The sequence below is a fragment of the Aphanomyces invadans genome (assembly GCF_000520115.1).
Source record: "Aphanomyces invadans strain NJM9701 unplaced genomic scaffold supercont1.20, whole genome shotgun sequence".
Taxonomy (NCBI): domain Eukaryota; phylum Oomycota; class Saprolegniomycetes; order Saprolegniales; family Verrucalvaceae; genus Aphanomyces; species Aphanomyces invadans.
The window spans coordinates 313,450-328,996 of record NW_008580165.1 but is presented as its reverse complement, the minus strand read 5'-3'; the positions used below and the strand labels follow the sequence as shown (position 1 = coordinate 328,996).

General features: G+C 55.9%; 6 protein-coding genes across 15 annotated transcripts in view; 3 read left to right on the top strand and 3 right to left on the bottom strand.

The window, feature by feature from the left end:
* Positions 1–105: 105 nt before the first annotated feature.
* On the top strand, positions 106–1,974 carry H310_09194. 2 transcript variants are annotated; one of them, XM_008875206.1, is made up of 6 exons: positions 106–559; positions 603–687; positions 738–832; positions 878–958; positions 1,012–1,169; positions 1,227–1,974. In XM_008875206.1, exons 1-6 carry the CDS (start codon positions 197–199, stop codon positions 1,567–1,569), a joined length of 1,125 nt encoding a protein of 374 aa, XP_008873428.1. In that variant the 5' UTR covers positions 106–196; the 3' UTR covers positions 1,570–1,974. The 2 variants fall into 2 exon arrangements, with proteins under 2 accessions (XP_008873428.1, XP_008873429.1); XM_008875207.1 differs by having other exon boundaries at positions 1,012–1,974.
* Positions 1,975–1,977: 3 nt separating this feature from the next.
* Positions 1,978–2,841, bottom strand: H310_09193 (hypothetical protein; the record flags this gene model as incomplete). The annotated part of the gene is made up of 1 exon (XM_008875205.1): positions 1,978–2,841. The coding sequence occupies one exon, from the start codon at positions 2,839–2,841 to the stop codon at positions 1,978–1,980; it is 864 nt and encodes a 287-aa protein (XP_008873427.1).
* Positions 2,842–3,555: 714 nt separating this feature from the next.
* On the top strand, positions 3,556–4,472 carry H310_09192 (hypothetical protein). Its single transcript, XM_008875204.1, has one exon. It carries the CDS (start codon positions 3,569–3,571, stop codon positions 4,433–4,435), a length of 867 nt encoding a protein of 288 aa, XP_008873426.1. The 5' UTR covers positions 3,556–3,568; the 3' UTR covers positions 4,436–4,472.
* H310_09191 (hypothetical protein) lies at positions 4,460–6,689 on the bottom strand. Of its 9 annotated transcripts, none has more exons than XM_008875196.1 (9): positions 6,518–6,689; positions 6,008–6,469; positions 5,900–5,959; positions 5,707–5,848; positions 5,474–5,661; positions 5,322–5,415; positions 5,042–5,275; positions 4,844–4,993; positions 4,462–4,792 (listed from the first exon to the last, which is right to left on the bottom strand). In XM_008875196.1, exons 1-9 carry the CDS (start codon positions 6,674–6,676, stop codon positions 4,587–4,589), a joined length of 1,695 nt encoding a protein of 564 aa, XP_008873418.1. In that variant the 5' UTR covers positions 6,677–6,689; the 3' UTR covers positions 4,462–4,586. The 9 variants fall into 9 exon arrangements, with proteins under 9 accessions (XP_008873417.1, XP_008873418.1, XP_008873424.1 ...); XM_008875202.1 differs by lacking the exon at positions 6,518–6,689 and having other exon boundaries at positions 6,008–6,240; positions 6,301–6,356; XM_008875195.1 differs by having other exon boundaries at positions 4,460–4,792; positions 6,008–6,689.
* Positions 6,690–6,758: 69 nt separating this feature from the next.
* Positions 6,759–14,968, top strand: H310_09190 (hypothetical protein). Its single transcript, XM_008875194.1, has 2 exons — positions 6,759–14,095; positions 14,148–14,968. The coding sequence occupies exons 1-2, from the start codon at positions 6,789–6,791 to the stop codon at positions 14,737–14,739; spliced, it is 7,899 nt and encodes a 2,632-aa protein (XP_008873416.1). The 5' UTR covers positions 6,759–6,788; the 3' UTR covers positions 14,740–14,968.
* Positions 14,747–15,547, bottom strand: part of H310_09189 (hypothetical protein) — a 2,181-nt gene continuing 1,380 nt past the window's right edge. The window contains exons 4-6 of the mRNA XM_008875193.1: positions 15,404–15,543; positions 15,259–15,357; positions 14,747–15,211 (exon numbers count right to left, since the gene is read on the bottom strand). Coding sequence (XP_008873415.1) covers positions 14,966–15,211; positions 15,259–15,357; positions 15,404–15,543 — 485 coding nt within the window. The 3' untranslated portion in view covers positions 14,747–14,965. The remainder of the gene's footprint in view (positions 15,212–15,258; positions 15,358–15,403; positions 15,544–15,547) is intronic.

Sequence of the window (15,547 nt, the reverse complement as noted above, 5' to 3'; positions counted from 1 at the left end):
ACCTTGCTCCTCTAGTCCTACTAGAATGACCATATTATATCTAGGTTGTATGAGACTTGGTATACTACATAGTGTTTAGTACGACTATGAATACTTGTCAATCAAGGAAAAGTTGGTGTCATGAGCGCATCGGCATGGGTGTGATACCCCAGCGATCGTAGTCGATGAGGATCGTTTGCTGCGCAACATTGCCCGCATGCAAGAACATGCGTCGAAGAACCACGTGAATCTCCGTCCTCATGCAAAGACGCACAAGAGCATTGATATTGCCAAGATGGTTCTGGATGCGGGGGCCGTCGGGCTCACTGTGTCAAAGCCTCTGGAGGCTCGAAAGTTCATTGAAGCTGGATTTCGCGACGTCACCCTTGCGTACCCAGTGGTAGTCGAAGACAAGTTGGACCTGACGATTCGTTGCGCACAGCAGCACGACGCGACGCTCAACCTCACAGTCGAGAGCTTCGTGGGGGTCCAAGTGGCGGCATCAAGTGCGGCAAAGAACAATCATGTCCTCAACGTCTTGATTCATGTGGACGTCGGGTACCATCGAGTTGGTGTGGAGGTAAGTGCCGACGTTGTCATGAGTGGACCTTCCATGCCGGCAGGAACACGACCCTCGTCTCGCCGAGCTCGTATCTCTCATTCAGCAATCTCCATCACTGAAACTGATGGGGATCCTTTCGCATGCAGGTAATGCATGAACACACAAGCGTGCGCGTTTGCCTCACCAGGCACGGCAGGACACTCCTATGGAGCCAAGTCGCGAGAAGAGTGCGAGGAAATCGGAGAAGTGGAGCGCCAGATCATGGTGCGAGTCAAGGCAACCATTGAAGCGGTACACGCAAACCCCTCGTTTTGTATCGTGACGACGTGTGTGCAGTTGGGGTCGCCGATTTCTGTCGTTTCTGTCGGCAGCACCCCCACGGAACTGTGCCGCCAAAACTTTGATGGTATCACCGAGGTAGGCACGTTGCATGTCATCGCAGCATCCAATTCACTTCCGCCATGGTCAAGCTGCGCCCTGGGAACTACATCTTTCAAGACCGAACGCCAGTGCGAACCGGCGTGTCGAGTGTCCAAAACGTGTCGCTGACTGTCGTGGCCACGGTTGTGAGCTCCAACGCGCACTACTTTATCATCGACGCCGGGTCCAAAGTCCTCTCCACTGACATGTACTGCTCAGAGCACGGTAGCGTCTATCCCGCGGCTGCTTGAGCCATTTCGACTAGGGTGCGCGGCAGTGGCGAGTTTGGCAGCGACTGCTACGGACTCGTGTTTCGCGAGCAAGACTTTGACCAGGTTACGACCGAACCGACCGCGTTCGAGTGGGCTCTTCCGTCTGGCGTCCGAACTGTGTGCTTTCAAATCAAGAAATTGTCGGAAGAACATGGATGGGTGGCCCATGCACCAACCCTTGGGCCGTCCGCGTCCCCCCAAGTTGGCGACCGGGTCACTGTCCTTGTCAACCATTCGTGCCCCGTCGTGAACCTTGCGAACCGCCTCTCCGTCAAAACCAAGGACGGAGCCCTTTCCAAGCATATTGAGTTGATCTCGAGAGGGTGCTGTCAATAGCATCGAGACGATCTTGTTGGCCCATCTCGCGCGCCGTCCCAATGACGCCATGTGACGTGAGCTTTCAAATACGTTTTTGTCGAGATGCATAAGCGCGAGTGCGCCGTGTTTCATTGCTGCTGACGTGCACGGTGCTTGTGAAGATCGAATGCTCTCACCATGGCAACATCCACTCGACCCCCCCCACGTCAGTACACAAGGAAATGTTGGATGTATGCGGCGATGGAGCCGTCGGTCCATCAGTGTGATGAAAATTGCGTCATCCTTCATGAACGCAACTCGACCAGAAGGCTTAGCGTTTAAAGAGAAAGTGTCGTCGAGGACGGGGGACCGCGACAAAAGAGCGCTGGAAAGAGTTGAGATAGATGGAAACATGCACTGAAAGTGAACGAGATGTTGTTGGGACGATCACTTGAACCATTGCCGAAGCGACTCCGCGACAGTCAGTGTGATCATGGCATGCGGTGCGATGCGCACGTAGTACGTGGAAAACCCACGGTAGAACGCGGCCGTGCCTTCCTTCTGCACAACTTGGACGACACAGTCGGTGAACCCGCTGTACATGGTCGTGCTTTGCAGGCGCGTCTTGACAAAGTCGAACGGGAGCGAGAATACACTCGCAAAGACGCCGGCCGTCGCGCTGGACAAAAACACCGTCGCCGTGCCAGGGCCGTACAGGGGGCTGAAAACGTCCTTGGCCTGGTCATACATGGCAAGCATTCCCATGTTCAGAGACATAGCGCGCAACACGGTCGGGAACGATCCTTTCCACAGACTAAACACGCCGTCGTCCACAACAATTCGACGGAACGCGTCGCCGACGCCACGATAATGCTTTTGCTGGCTCGGCGGCAAGTGCGCGTCCGTTTGCATTCGCACGAGGACAAGGTCGCAGGGGTTGCCCACGATCGAGCCAAGCCCGCCAGCGACGAGGCCAGCCGCCGCGCGCTTGTAGAACGGTAGCGTTTCGTCGCTCGATGATTTCAACCGTGTGGAGAGGACGTCAAAAATTCCGAGGCGCGCAGTTGTGTACGTGGCTTGGCGGAGCAGCCCCGCGCCAAGGCCAGTGTACAGCGCCGACACGCCTTTCGACCCGACAAGCTCGCAAGCAATGGCCAGTGGCGACGTCACAGCAGTCGCCGCCCGGGATTGAATCTGGACCTTGACCATGTCCATGGGTTGGATGCACGCAGTCGCGACCATGCCGGACGCCCCTCCGATGAAGAACGGGAGCATCGCATAGTACACGGACATCACGTCGAACGCAGCCATGTTGAGGACTTGGCACGAAAATGGAAGATGGCCAACAACAACGAGGCCACGATCGACGCATATTCCACCAGGTCAACAACATGACACAGCCATAACTGCGGGGATTGTTACCCGTGAACGGACTGTCGACCCTTGATTACACTACACATGTCAATGACGTCATCGTTCAGTCAGTCGCCCTACGAGGGTCGAGGTGTCGTTGGGCGACCGTGGCAATGCTGTGGCTGCGGGTGCCGTCATCGTGGCCAGGGGCCCGCTTCGGGGACGCTCTGTTTCGTATCTGCGGCTAGAATGGCGGCATCTGCGCATAGCACCGCAGCCCATCCGTGGTGGAGTGACACTGTGCCCCTTCACCGTGTCTCTGGTTGAGGTCGCGTTTTGCCAACGGCCATTATGACAACCGTTCGAAGCCAATCAGAATCGCTTTCGGGGGAAATACCGTCATTTGATTGGTCGGATGTTTGCGTCACCGCGGATGCCTCGTCCAGACAGATTCGGTTGTCGCGGAGCGCAATTTCACGCATTTTTCATGGAAATCCATTGCCTGCCTGTGGAGAAGTATGATTGGTTGAAAAGGTTTGGAGCAGCCAATCAAGAGGACGATAGTTGGAGCATTGAGAAAAATAATGGCAAAATGCGTTGTTTTCGTGAAAAAGTTGAGATCCCAGTTGACGAAACGTCCATGCTGCATGGCGAGGCATTTTCCAAAACTTCCCCAACGACACACATGAGTCCACACCCCAAGTCGGCCAAGAACGTCGGGTTCCGCGATCTTGTCAACGGCGGCATCTTGCAATGCCTGGAAGCGGCCTCTCTTGGCATGCCGTTTGAAGTGTGGAAGACGCGCATGGGTAGCTACCGCACTGAAACGACTCTGGAAGCGTTTGGCAACATCTACAAGCAAGGCGGGGTGTCTGCGTTTTGGGCGGGAACTGGCGCTAAGATGGTGGAGTCCGCGTCCAAGGGAGCTATCCTTTTGTTCTCGAAGGAAGCCATCTCGGACTCGTTGCTTGCCAGTGGCGTCGGAGAGACCGTGACCGGGTTTGCCGCTGGTGCTGGTGGTGGGGTGTGCCAAGTTGTTGTGATGGGACCTTGCACGTTCCTCGTCACCGCCGCTGTCAACGGTGACAAGAGCATCTCGACCACACAGCGGATCAAGAGCGTGTACGCCGCCAAGGGGATCAAGGGCTTTTACCCCGGTGGCAGTGCCATTGCGTTTCGTCAAGCGACCAACTGGGCGTCGCGCCAAGGGTTCACGGAATTGGTTCGTGGCCAATTCAAGGTCATCTTCCACGGCGACGAGAACGCCAAGCTCACCGTCGCGCAAGAAGCCGGGTCCGGTATTATCGGTGGCGCATTGGCGTGCTGGAACCACCCATTCGAAGTGGCGCGCATCCAAATGCAGACTGCCGCCGAACGCGGCGAGCCCAAGCAAAGCATGATCCAAGTGTTCAAGACCGTCACCAAGGAGAACGGCATCGGCGGTCTCTTCAAGGGCATCGTCCCGCGCATCGGGCTCGGCATTTGGCAAACGCTGTTCATGGTGACGGGTGCTAAGTTGGTCAAGCAGGCGCTGGACGGTGACAAGAAGTAGATAAGTAGGCAAATCAAACAATGATATCATGCAACGAGTTGGACTTGTTATCGTTTACGACACAGCTCTTGCGGCATGGCAAACGTCATGTGCGTCGAGCACGAGGGTGACGTTGGTATGTACCTTTGGCCGATCGATGGCAGTCGGACTGTCATGACGATGCATCGACAGGCTCGGGCCCGACGACAGCTATCGCATTCGAATGCATGCCACACACAATCACGTGGGACACGGGATGCGCCGCGACAGCTGTCACGAAATGCTCCATGGGGATCCGCAGGCGTCGGAGAAATTGAACAGTCGATGGAGGGTCCATCTTGGACGGGGTTTCAGTCGCCGTTGGTTGCGACTGCATGTCTAGGGCCCTCGCAGCATGACGGGGGACGCCGTGTAGTCCCTGTCACGTACCTATCGTGTACAGGCCATTGTCGCTGGCAAATCCTGTCGTAAACATGGCCCCGCCAAACATGAACGACCCCATGCACCGGTGAAGCTTCCACGTTGACGCTTCTATTCGTGTGCTCGGTCCGTTCGACGACGGCCAGGTGTCGTGCTCGCCTGCAACGAAAACCAAACGTTGAATGCGAAGGAAGCAGGTGGGGTCACCGAAGGAGAATGTAGTGGGGTCGGACGATGAAGGACCGGCATGTCGAGCGGCAACCGCGCCGCGAAGGACAGTGTGGAGCTGGAGCACATGACGGCGCAGGGCATCCACGACAACAATCCAGTCGTTGAGCAATTGGCAAGCAATCGTGGCGGCGGTGTTGGGGACGAGCTGCACAGACACCACTCCCCCACCCAACGCCGCCGTCGCGTTGTTTGCAGCGGTCGGTGCCGCTGCTACGAACGACGTAAAATCGATTCCAGCACCGATTTGCAAACGAACCGCGCAAGTGGACCAAGAGGTCGTACTGAGCCACACGTTTCGGAACAGGGCGCTGGCCAAACGCAGGGACGACGATGTTCCAAGTATCGAATATCTATACATGGCATTTTGGTCAATTCTTGTGACCGACGCGTTATGGAAGACCAACTTACCAAGAGCCAACCGCGGTCGGTGCCACAGATGAGGTACTGTTGACCTGCACACAGGCACATGGACGTGATGGAGCCGACATCGCGCGAGTTCACGACGACCCAGACTGGCTTGGACGGGACGTGTGTGTCCCACATGCGAATCGACCCGTCGACGTCGGCTCCAACGATGCACGGGGCGTTGGAGGTGCCTGCGAATGAGCTTTCAAGGGTCGCCTCGGTCGCTTTGTACGTACGAGACTTGGTAAACAAAAAGTCATAATACCCCGACGACGGCCGCGTCGGCGCTTTCAAAACGCGAAATGGTTGCGTGGGAAACTTTTTCAGGTTGTACAGGTGAATCTCGTTCCGGGCCGTGAACGAGCACGCGAGAATGTCCTACAACAGTGCGCACTGGTCAACTCGGTGATCGCTTTGATCGTCGATTGCCTGGTCCATGGGGTTCCACCGAATGCGTTTGATTTCCAGAGCTGTGTTGAGTATATGAATCTATCACTGCAGATGATCGTTGCACGGTTGCTGGGGCGGCGGACGTACGGGACGAACCGTCTTGAACGTCCCGTGGGTTGCAGCATCATTTGTAGCTTGACGAAGGGGCTTCGCCTGCAGGTTGCGGAGCACGAGGAGTCGGTGGAAATACTCGTCAAAGTCGTACAGAGCTATCATGCCGTTCGATGACCCCGTCGCCAAGATCACGCCATCCGTGTCGAATTCCATACAACTGATCCATTGGTTTGGCTGAAGGACCGGCTGTGGCGCGACACCAAGTGCTGCAAATGACTTCAATATATCTCGAAGGACTTGCTGTTGCTGGCGTTGTGGCAACCCACCTCGCAGCTCTCGCGACCGCAGCATGTGGAATCCTGTGACTCTTCTCAAAACCTTCAACTTCGTTTCATTTGCATGATCAAAGTTGATTGTTCCTTGAACCATGCGCACAGAGCATGAGCTTTTTGATTCTGTAACGTCCATCGGCTCTTCACCGTCGATCTCCTCAACCTGTTCATGTTGTTCATGCTCCAGTGTTTCTTCGTGCATCTTTCGAACGTGGTTGCCTCCAGCAGGAACAGCATCTTCAGCTTCTGGCGTCGGGCGAACTATCCTCTTGAAGAATGCTGAGATGGGAATGCGCCCAGCTACGTTGCTGATCTTTACTTTCTTTTTGCGCGGCGCCATCGACGCCGCGCCGGACTTGCGCTTGTCCATTGCGACAACGTTGAGGGAATTGCAATGTATCCGGATTTCCGGATACAGAAGGATGATTGAAGCGCGGACTCGATATAAGAACACACGTTGCGCACCGATTCGGCGCGGAGGCATGGAGAGCGATCTCGAGAAGGTCCTGCGGCTCATGCTGGTGCATCAAGAGCAGTTCCATTCGAAGACAGTCGTACCCGTGTCCGGCGTGTCAACCAACCAAGTTCCCGACATTGATGAAGACCCGGCAAGATGTCTCACAGTGTTGCGGAAGGCGCGCAAGATGCTGCCCAAGGTCATGAAGGAAATCTCGACGTCTGCGCCGAATCCAAAGGTGTTAGACACCTTGTGCACATTGCTGTCTTTGTTTGTCAGCAGCGACGTGTGTCCGTTTTCCCCATCCGTGTTCAGCTCGAACGCTGGTGTGATCTTATTTTACATGGTTCGGTTCCTTGCCACGCCCGAGTATTCGGCGCTGCACCAAAAGGTGTTTGACGTGTGCACGACACTTGCACTGCTCTTGCTGGAAAGCGACTTCAACGGATACGTCCACATCTACACCGATCTCATCGATTTGCTCGCGGATCTACTTACGCTGGAATCGTACACCTCGTGGCGCCCAGGCGACGTGATGACCGTGCATTGCTTCCTCGTAGCAGGTGCCCACTTGGGCCGCGACACGACCCATATGAAGAATGGACTGCGTGTGTGCTGCCAGCGGGAGAACGCAGACCCGAACCACGCACAACTTGTCTTCGACATGGGCAAGAAGACTGTTCCTCCGTTGACCTTCGCCTCGATCGCGACGACTCGGCTCTTTAGCGTATGGATGTGGCGGTTCCTTGAAAAAAATGTTGGGTACTCAGCGGCACTCCTTTCCCACCATCCTTGTATGGCCCAGCTCTACGTCGTGCTGGGCTCGCTGCTCGAGATGGCGACTACGCCAGTCGACGCAGCGGCCATGGACCTCATGGAGTGCCTACTCACCGAGATCCATTGGACTGATTCGATTGTCCACTTGTGCACGGCATTTTACGCCTACGCGAGTCGACTGCACCAAACCGACGTCACAACGGTCCGCTTGGTGAAGTGCCTGTCGACATCGGTTATATCCACGTCAAAGGTGGTGTCGTCAGCGCTATGGCTGCCATTTAAAGCATTTGCCACGTCGAAGCGAGCAGACCCGTCATGGGTTGGAGCGATCTGTAGCACGTTGCGAATATTTCTCACAAACCCAGAAAGCCACGGTCGTTCGGTGGCACTTCTCGTCGAGGTCGTCGCCCACACGGACCTGTCTCAATCAACTATTCAGCAAGAGGTGGCCGAAACCATCCATTGCGCTTTGAGGTCGCACACGGCGGACGTGTGGACTCACGCGCATGTCATGATATCCCAATTTCATTCCGAGTACGTCGCCAACTCGTCCAACACGAAGCGCCAAAAGGTGACGCCCGAGTATTCCCCGTTGTCGACCGCCATTTGCTTCAATCAGTACGCTCAAGTGACACTGGCGGCGCCTCCGGTCGATGCATTCAAAGTTCTGGTGGGTCTGGTGCTGGCTCTGACGTATGACAACTCCGTTGCAGTCGTTGGTCTGTCGGTGTTGCTGCCATTGCGGACACCGCCAACGACCAAGCGTATGCATGCCGAGGTCGAAGTTTGTCGGATGGTACTGGATCGAGTCCGCCACTTGCTCGGAGCGCCACGACCCGGTGACTCGACGTTGTCGCTTGTCACACTTGCGCTATGGTACGCGACGGACGACGAGTTGCGAGGGTTGTCCATTTTGCCAACGCTGACGAAATTCCAAACGTTCATCTCCGACACCGGTGTACAGGACCACGTCTTCTTGTATGGCAGCACAACGATGCAGCCGGTCGCGATCGAGAACCGCTTCGAGCAGTTTCTCGTGGTGCTGTGCTGGATTTACAACCGGCATGCCCCGCTGGCCTTGCGCGATTCCAAGTGGAACTCGGCACTGTCGGGGCGAGTGTTCTTGGAGAATATCACGAATCAACATCCTGCCGCGGTGACGTTGGCACCGTTCTGGTTGTATGTCGTCGTGCAGTCTGGTGCAGCGAGTGCGGTTGAAGTCTGGACCACCTTGCTGGATTCGCTCACGCCACTAGCAACGTCGCTCCGCCCACGCGTCGCGCAGGCAGCAATCGCGACGTTTTCCAAGTTGTGCTGCACAGTCTCGGACCTGTCGATCCCTCTCACGTCCACCCAGCATGAAACAACTCGGCTATTTCAAAGCAAATGCGGACCGTTCGTCGCGTGTGCGTGCTCTCAACCCCGCCGAGTCCAAGTCGTACTTCGAGGAGCTCAAGAAGTGCTTGCAATGCTGGAAAAGGCATTGTCCGATGCAACAGTGGCCCAGCAAGCTCTTTTGACTATGGCAGCATTCATGAAACACATGCCCAAGTCGAATGTGCCGCCTGCAGTAGTGTGGCGCTTTTTGGATGCCTTAGGCCACTCGGACCCTGCGTGCCGCAGTGTGGTCGAGACGAACATTGGCATCACGGCTACGTTGATGGCTACGTTTGAAAACGTCGACGCGACGGCTAGCCAACTCTTTGACGTGTTCGACGGCCACCTCCGCAAGAATCCGCATCTGGCGCGCACGATAACCCGCGCGACGGCCACGTTAGGGGCGAGCTGCGACTTGGAAGTCAAGGCTGAAGGCGATCTCTTCTTCGCGCTGCTGTTTCGCCTTCTAGCTTTGTGGAAGGTCTCGACGAACAAGATCCATGAGGCGCACGAACTCAATCGCATGGTAACAAGTTGCCATCTGACATGGAAGCAGCTCTTCGTGCAGCATCCAGACCGCATCCACGAGCCGCTGGTGCATCTTCTGCTCCAACCTGGGAACGGCAGTGCTTTGTCCGATTTTTTAGCGACCTTTCTCGGCGCAGACGTCACGTTGGCCATCTTTCTCAAGGAGAACGCGGCGCACATCCTGCCCCACTTGATTGTGGCCAAGAACTTGCCGCTGCTGCAGACGGTGGCGACGTTCCATGGCGGCGGTGCAACTGTGTCGTCGCTTGTCGGCGAAAACATTCTGGCCATTGTCAAGGAGATGCTCATGCAAAAGGTCACGTCGTTCAACAACGTGGCGGAGTGGGATTTCTTCTTTGGATTTATCCCGAATGACGTTGGGATTCGCGATGTGATCCAGCACAAACCGCTGACGATCATCTACGCCTTGGCGTGGGAGCTCGCCGGGGACCGCCCCAGAGTCGCCAAGAAGTCGTTCATCGAAGTGTGTAAGCAGTTCTTGGACGACGAGGACAACGGCAACTCGTCGAACAAGTTTCACATTTCGCAGCAGTTCTTCCTCGCCGTCATGACGTTCCTCGGACAAAAGCTGCTGTCGAAGAACGTCCGCCACAGCATCCGCGCGATTCAGTGCACGGAGGTGCTGCTGTCTCTATTTGACAGCTCTGGCGACCTAGATAACTTTGTTCCCAAGATCATGGCCACATTAAAGCTGGCGTCCCAAGAAGCGAACGAAGAGAAGATTCTGGCAGCGTGTCGCGCGTGGCGGACGTTTGTGCGGCTGCTGTCGGCGGACGCCATCAAGGCGAACGTACTATCAATTGTCGTGAGTTTATTGCCGTGCATCGGACCTTTAGCTGGACTGTTCCAGCAGCACGTAGCTCAAGACGGAGGCAGACCTCACGCAGATGATTTCACGGAGGCCCAGCAGGTCGCGCTTGAAGTGCTGCGCTCGATCTTTACCCACGAAACGATCCACAACGACCCGTCCGTGGCATTCCTTCTTGCGCTGACGCCGTCCGTCGCGGTGGAATCGCCCATCAAGATCAGGCACCTTCCGATTCACGAAGTCCTCCAACTCTTGATCCCGCTATTGCAGCACTGGGACGGCGCCGTGCGGGAAGTAGGGCTCCTTCATTTGATCCACGTGCTCAACAACCGCTGTCGCGAAGTGCTTGATCTCATCTTGTCGCTCGAAGAAGGGCTGGTACACTCGTGCATCATGGGAGTCCTCAAAGAGCTCCTGCACTTAAGTCGTTTGGAAACACATGACGCCATGCAAATCCTCGTCGCCCAAGCGTTGGGGGCGTTGGGGGCAATCGACATGGCGCGGATCACCCCGCAAGCGCTGCGCCCTGACACCACAAACGAACTGAGCACGAAGAACTTGGCATGCCACTTGATCCAAACCCTCCTGGTCAAAGAACTGCGCGCGGCACCCCATAACACCGACGTGATCGCGTTGTCGATCCAGCAGCTGCTTCAGTTTCTCGCACAATTGAACGCGCCAGACTCCAACAGCACAGCGCCGTCCGCCCCGTCTAGTTCGGCGGGGTTTGTGCAATCGACATCGACCATGCCGGAATGGATGCAGCGCCAGTTTCAAAGCAAAGGAGTCGACAAGATCATTGCCCCGTACTGGTCCACCAAATACCAAGCGCCAAACTTCAAACCGACGACGATGCCGGCGTCGTCGACGTTCTACGAAGCGCTCGGGTCGGTGGCATTTGACCAGTGGCTCGTGTCGTGGTGCAAGTACTTGATCGACCACTCGACCTTTCCCGAGCGCCACATTTTCCTCGCATGCCGTCGAGCGTTGACAATATCGCTCGAAATGGCACGGTTCCTCCTGCCGTACTTGGTCCAAAACGTCCTGAAGCAAACGTCGTCGTACAACATGGTAAAACAGGAGATTCTCAGCGTGCTGCAAGAAGACAGCTTGGACATGATGAGCGACGCGGTGTCGAGCCACCACCACCAGTGCGCGCAAACGGTGTTTTCGATGCTGGACGAACTGAACGACTGGGTGTGGGCGAGCCAGCGCAAGAAAATCGCGATGAGCCAGCAGCCACACATGGCCAAGCACATTGACGAAATGTTTGACCAAGAGAAGGAAGTTGTGGAGGAGTTTCTGAAAGACATTCCACTGCTTCTGCTGTCGTCCGCCGCGTTCAAGATCAAAGCGTATGCCCGCGCGATCCAGTATTTTGAAAGCCACTTGCGCCAACAAGGCGGCGCCGCCGGTGTCCACATGACGTCGTCCGATATCACCAAGATGCAGAAGATGTATGGTAGTCTCGACGAACCCGACGCCCTCCTCGGGCTCGCCATTCAACGGCGATGGCTGCACCCACAACCGACCGGGTCATTCCAGGAGCTTCAGCACTTGATTGCAGAACACAAACACTTGGCGCGATGGGAAGACGCCCTGGCGTGCTACGAGCAAGCAATACACCACATGCACGGATCGGACGTCGAAGTCGATATCCGCAGCGAGTTGTACTCGGGGGTGATCCAGTGTATGATTCAACTCGGGCGGTTGGAAGGGGCGCTGCAACACGTTCGCGGCATTGTGAACCAGTACCCAGAAGTGATCCCGGCGGTGTACCCCTGCGCGCTCGAGTGCGCGTGGCGCCTCTCGCGGTGGGATCTCCTCGCCGAACTCACGACGGACGCGATGAAAGTCAAGCTCGACAACGAAGACATGATGGGAATGAAGTTTGCCAAGGCGATTCTGTGTTTTCACCAAGACAAGAACAACATGCACGTGCAAGTGCGCGAAGCGCGGGCAGCGATCATGGGACCGTTGGCGGCCGCTTCGCAAGAGTCATATCAACGCGTGTACCCTCTTCTGAACCAGCTGCATTTCTTGCACGAGTTGGAGCAAGGATTCGTTGTCGCCACCACTTCCTCCAATTCCACGTCGTCCAAGAGAACCGACGCATGGAATGCTCAGTGTCCGTGGACCCGGCGAGATGCTATGATGGCGCCCGCGCTCAAGTTCCAGGAGCCAATTCTGGCCCTGCGACGAGTCATGATGCACGATCTGCAGCTCGATGGAGACCTTGTGTCGGCCAACTGGCTGCGGTATGCGAAAATGGCGCGAAAAGAAGGTCTCGTCCGGACCGCGGAAAGCGCCATGATGCACGCCCAGGCGCTGGGAAGTCGTACCGCCATCATCGAACAAGCCAAGCTACTGGTCGAACGAGGCAAAATGTACGAAGCGCTGCACGTGTTGGAACCGATTCCGATTGACGTGTCGACATTGGAGCATCGGACGGCGGACAACCACTTTCACGCCAAGACGTTGCTTCTGGCCACGAACTACATGCAACAGTCTAGCCAAAAGCAAGGCCAGCACGTCATTGACCGGTACAAAGCCGTGATTGCGTTCGACAAAGACTACGCCAAGGGGTACTTTTGCCTTGCCAAGTACTACGAAGTCCTCCTCGAGAGCGATCGACGGGAAATCCAAGACAGCACGGACCCTTATGCTTACTTGCCGCACGTCCTGCACAACTATGTGCTGAGTTTGAAAGGGACGGACAAATATTTATTCCAGTCCCTTCCGCGGCTGCTCACCCTTTGGTACGAGTTTGGCGAGATTTTGCAAGCCAGCTCGAAACGCAGCTACCGCCTCGACATTCAAGACAACGACGGGGATCGCTTGATGCAGGACATTTCAAAGATTATCTTGGATGCGCTCCACAGTTTGCCCGAAAGCATGTGGCTCGTGTGCTTTCCCCAAGTTACGTCTCGAATCTGCCACCCCAACGTGGCGGTTGTCGACGGCGTCAAAGCAATCATGGTCAAGGTCTTGATGACGTTTCCACAGCGTGCGATGTGGTACGTCCTAGGGCTGGCGCAGTCGCTCAACACGCAGCGCAAGACGCGGGCGATTGAGATCCTCAAAGTCGCGCAGAAGCAACTGACCAATTCCAACCAAGTCGGCATGGCCAACGCGCTCAGCGAAGGCATGCGCCTCGTGGAAGAACTGATCAAACTCGCCGAGTTCGACCCTGGCAACCAAAAGAAGATGCCGATTCGACTCACGCGGGTACGTGCCAAGGTGCTGCTACCGATTCAGAACATCATCCATCGTCGAGACCTCCCCGAGAGTGACGTGTACATCAAGTCGTTTGGCGACAAGGCCGACGTGATGCTGACGAAAGAAAAGCCGAAACGCATCCAGATCCAAGGCACGGATGGCAAGACGTACTCGTTTTTGTGCAAGCGGGAAAAACACGGCGACCTGCGCAAGGACGCGCGGATGATGGAGTTCAACGCGCTCATGAACAAGTTGCTCCAGCGCGAAACAAACGGCCGCAAGCGCAAGCTGCGCCTTCGCACGTACGCTGTCATTTGCTTGAACGAAGAGAGCGGGCTCATGGAGTGGGTTCCCAATACCCGCGCGATGCGGCACTTGATTTCTCAAATCTACAAAACGGAACAAGGGTTCCTCCAGCCCGTGCGCCTCACGACGGAGCTCAAGGACACCTTTCTCAACATGCAGAAACAATACGCGCACGACGTGCCAAAGATGACCGTGTTTTACAAATCCAAAATCCTGACGCACCCCGCGTTCACGCCGCGCTTCCACCAGTGGTTCCTCAACAACTTTAGCGACCCCACGGCATGGTATGAAGCCAGGTAAGCGCTTGGCCTGCTCGACACTGCGAGCTGATCGAGTGACGTTGTGCAGAAATATATTCGTCCGATCCGCGGCGGTGTGGTCGATGGTTGGCCACATCGTCGGGCTCGGAGATCGCCATGGGGAGAATATCCTGATCGACTGCACGACGGGCGAATGCGTTCATGTGGACTTTGATTGCCTCTTTGACAAGGGCTTGAAGTTGGCGCGCCCGGAAATTGTCCCGTTCCGGCTCACCCCCAACATGATCGATGCGTTTGGGTTGACCGGCGTCGAGGGCGTGTATCGACATACGTGCGAAGTGACGCTGACGCTGCTGCGAGCCAATCGTGAGACTCTGCGCAGCATCCTCGAGTCGTTCGTGCATGATCCGCTCGTCGAGTGGGGTCGCAGCAAAAACAAGCAGGTCGTGGCGTCGGCGCTCAAGCCCATCGCTGCCAACAACGAACAAGTTAACAGCGAGGCCAAGATCATGCTCAAAACGATCGACGAACGGCTGCGGGGCATGTGGAACCTCGGCAAGAAGCAGCAGCACGAAACGTTGCCGCTGAGCGTGAAAGGACAAGTCGACCGCCTCATCGCGGAAGCCACGTCCAACGAAAACTTGGCCCAAATGTACATTGGGTGGATGCCATTTCTTTAAACAGCTCTCAGTCTTTCCATTTCCCAATGGCTGGTTTGTACAAGAGTCAAAAGCTTCGTAGCATCCTAGCATGATTTCCAACTTCTGCTTGCCATCAGGGGACCCTCAAAAGAAGGAGGACGTTTGCTAGTTCGCCCAGCCTCGATTAACATGAATTAAAAACTAGCCAGCCCACTGCGGCTTCCACCACAACGGGGAGCTGCAGTGGCTGCACTTGCTCTTGAGCTCATTCGTCCTCGCCGCCTTGGCGCGCATCATGTTCCGCCTGCGCTTGGGCACGGTGAGCCATCTCGTCGATGTGATCGCGTTGCGACTTGACGTATTCCGACACTTCCTTGCGGTACGATTCGCTGTAATTCTTGGTCTGCGACTCTAGCTTGTCCAAGCTACCGCGCCACTTTTCCATCGACTGCTTCACGCGCTTGTAGTAGTCCTCGCCCTTCTCCTGGCCACTTTCCGCATACTCCTTGAGCTAACCACACCCAGTGAGCAGTAGTGTCCATGCGTCAGCATGCGCACCATGTCCTGCGCATCTGAAGCGCTCGATTTCACAGAATCAAAATACTCCGACACCTTTTCCTGCACATTCTGGCTTTCGTGCTTCACACCCGACTTGAGCTATGGCAAACATCACTCAGTCAACTTAAGAACCGCCTCACAATACCTTGTCCAGTTGGTCCGTCGAGTACTTCCACCCTTCCTCCAATTTGTCCTTGAAGTCGCTGCCTAATTCGCTGGCCTTGTCCTTCGCTTGGCCAGCCTTCTCGGACACCTTTTCACCGGCATCTTTGCCCTTTTCCTTGGCTTC

What these genes read in the sequence shown, in the direction of transcription:
- H310_09194 (XM_008875206.1), top strand. Translation starts at nt 197, where the DNA reads ATGCAAGAACATGCGTCGAAGAACCACGTGAATCTCCGTCCTCATGCA. An exon ending in TCAAGGCAACCATTGAAGCG is followed by an intron (nt 833 to 877) that starts GTACACGCAAAC and finishes ACGTGTGTGCAG; the next exon opens with TTGGGGTCGCCGATTTCTGT. An exon ending in ACTTTGATGGTATCACCGAG is followed by an intron (nt 959 to 1,011) that starts GTAGGCACGTTG and finishes GCCATGGTCAAG; the next exon opens with CTGCGCCCTGGGAACTACAT.
- H310_09192 (XM_008875204.1), top strand. Translation starts at nt 3,569, where the DNA reads ATGAGTCCACACCCCAAGTCGGCCAAGAACGTCGGGTTCCGCGATCTT.
- H310_09191 (XM_008875195.1), bottom strand. Translation starts at nt 6,676, where the DNA reads ATGGACAAGCGCAAGTCCGGCGCGGCGTCGATGGCGCCGCGCAAAAAG. An exon ending in CTTTTTGTTTACCAAGTCTC is followed by an intron (nt 5,662 to 5,706) that starts GTACGTACAAAG and finishes GCTCATTCGCAG; the next exon opens with GCACCTCCAACGCCCCGTGC. An exon ending in CCTCTTGGTCCACTTGCGCG is followed by an intron (nt 5,276 to 5,321) that starts GTTCGTTTGCAA and finishes CGTCGTTCGTAG; the next exon opens with CAGCGGCACCGACCGCTGCA.
- H310_09190 (XM_008875194.1), top strand. Translation starts at nt 6,789, where the DNA reads ATGGAGAGCGATCTCGAGAAGGTCCTGCGGCTCATGCTGGTGCATCAA. An exon ending in ACGGCATGGTATGAAGCCAG is followed by an intron (nt 14,096 to 14,147) that starts GTAAGCGCTTGG and finishes GACGTTGTGCAG; the next exon opens with AAATATATTCGTCCGATCCG.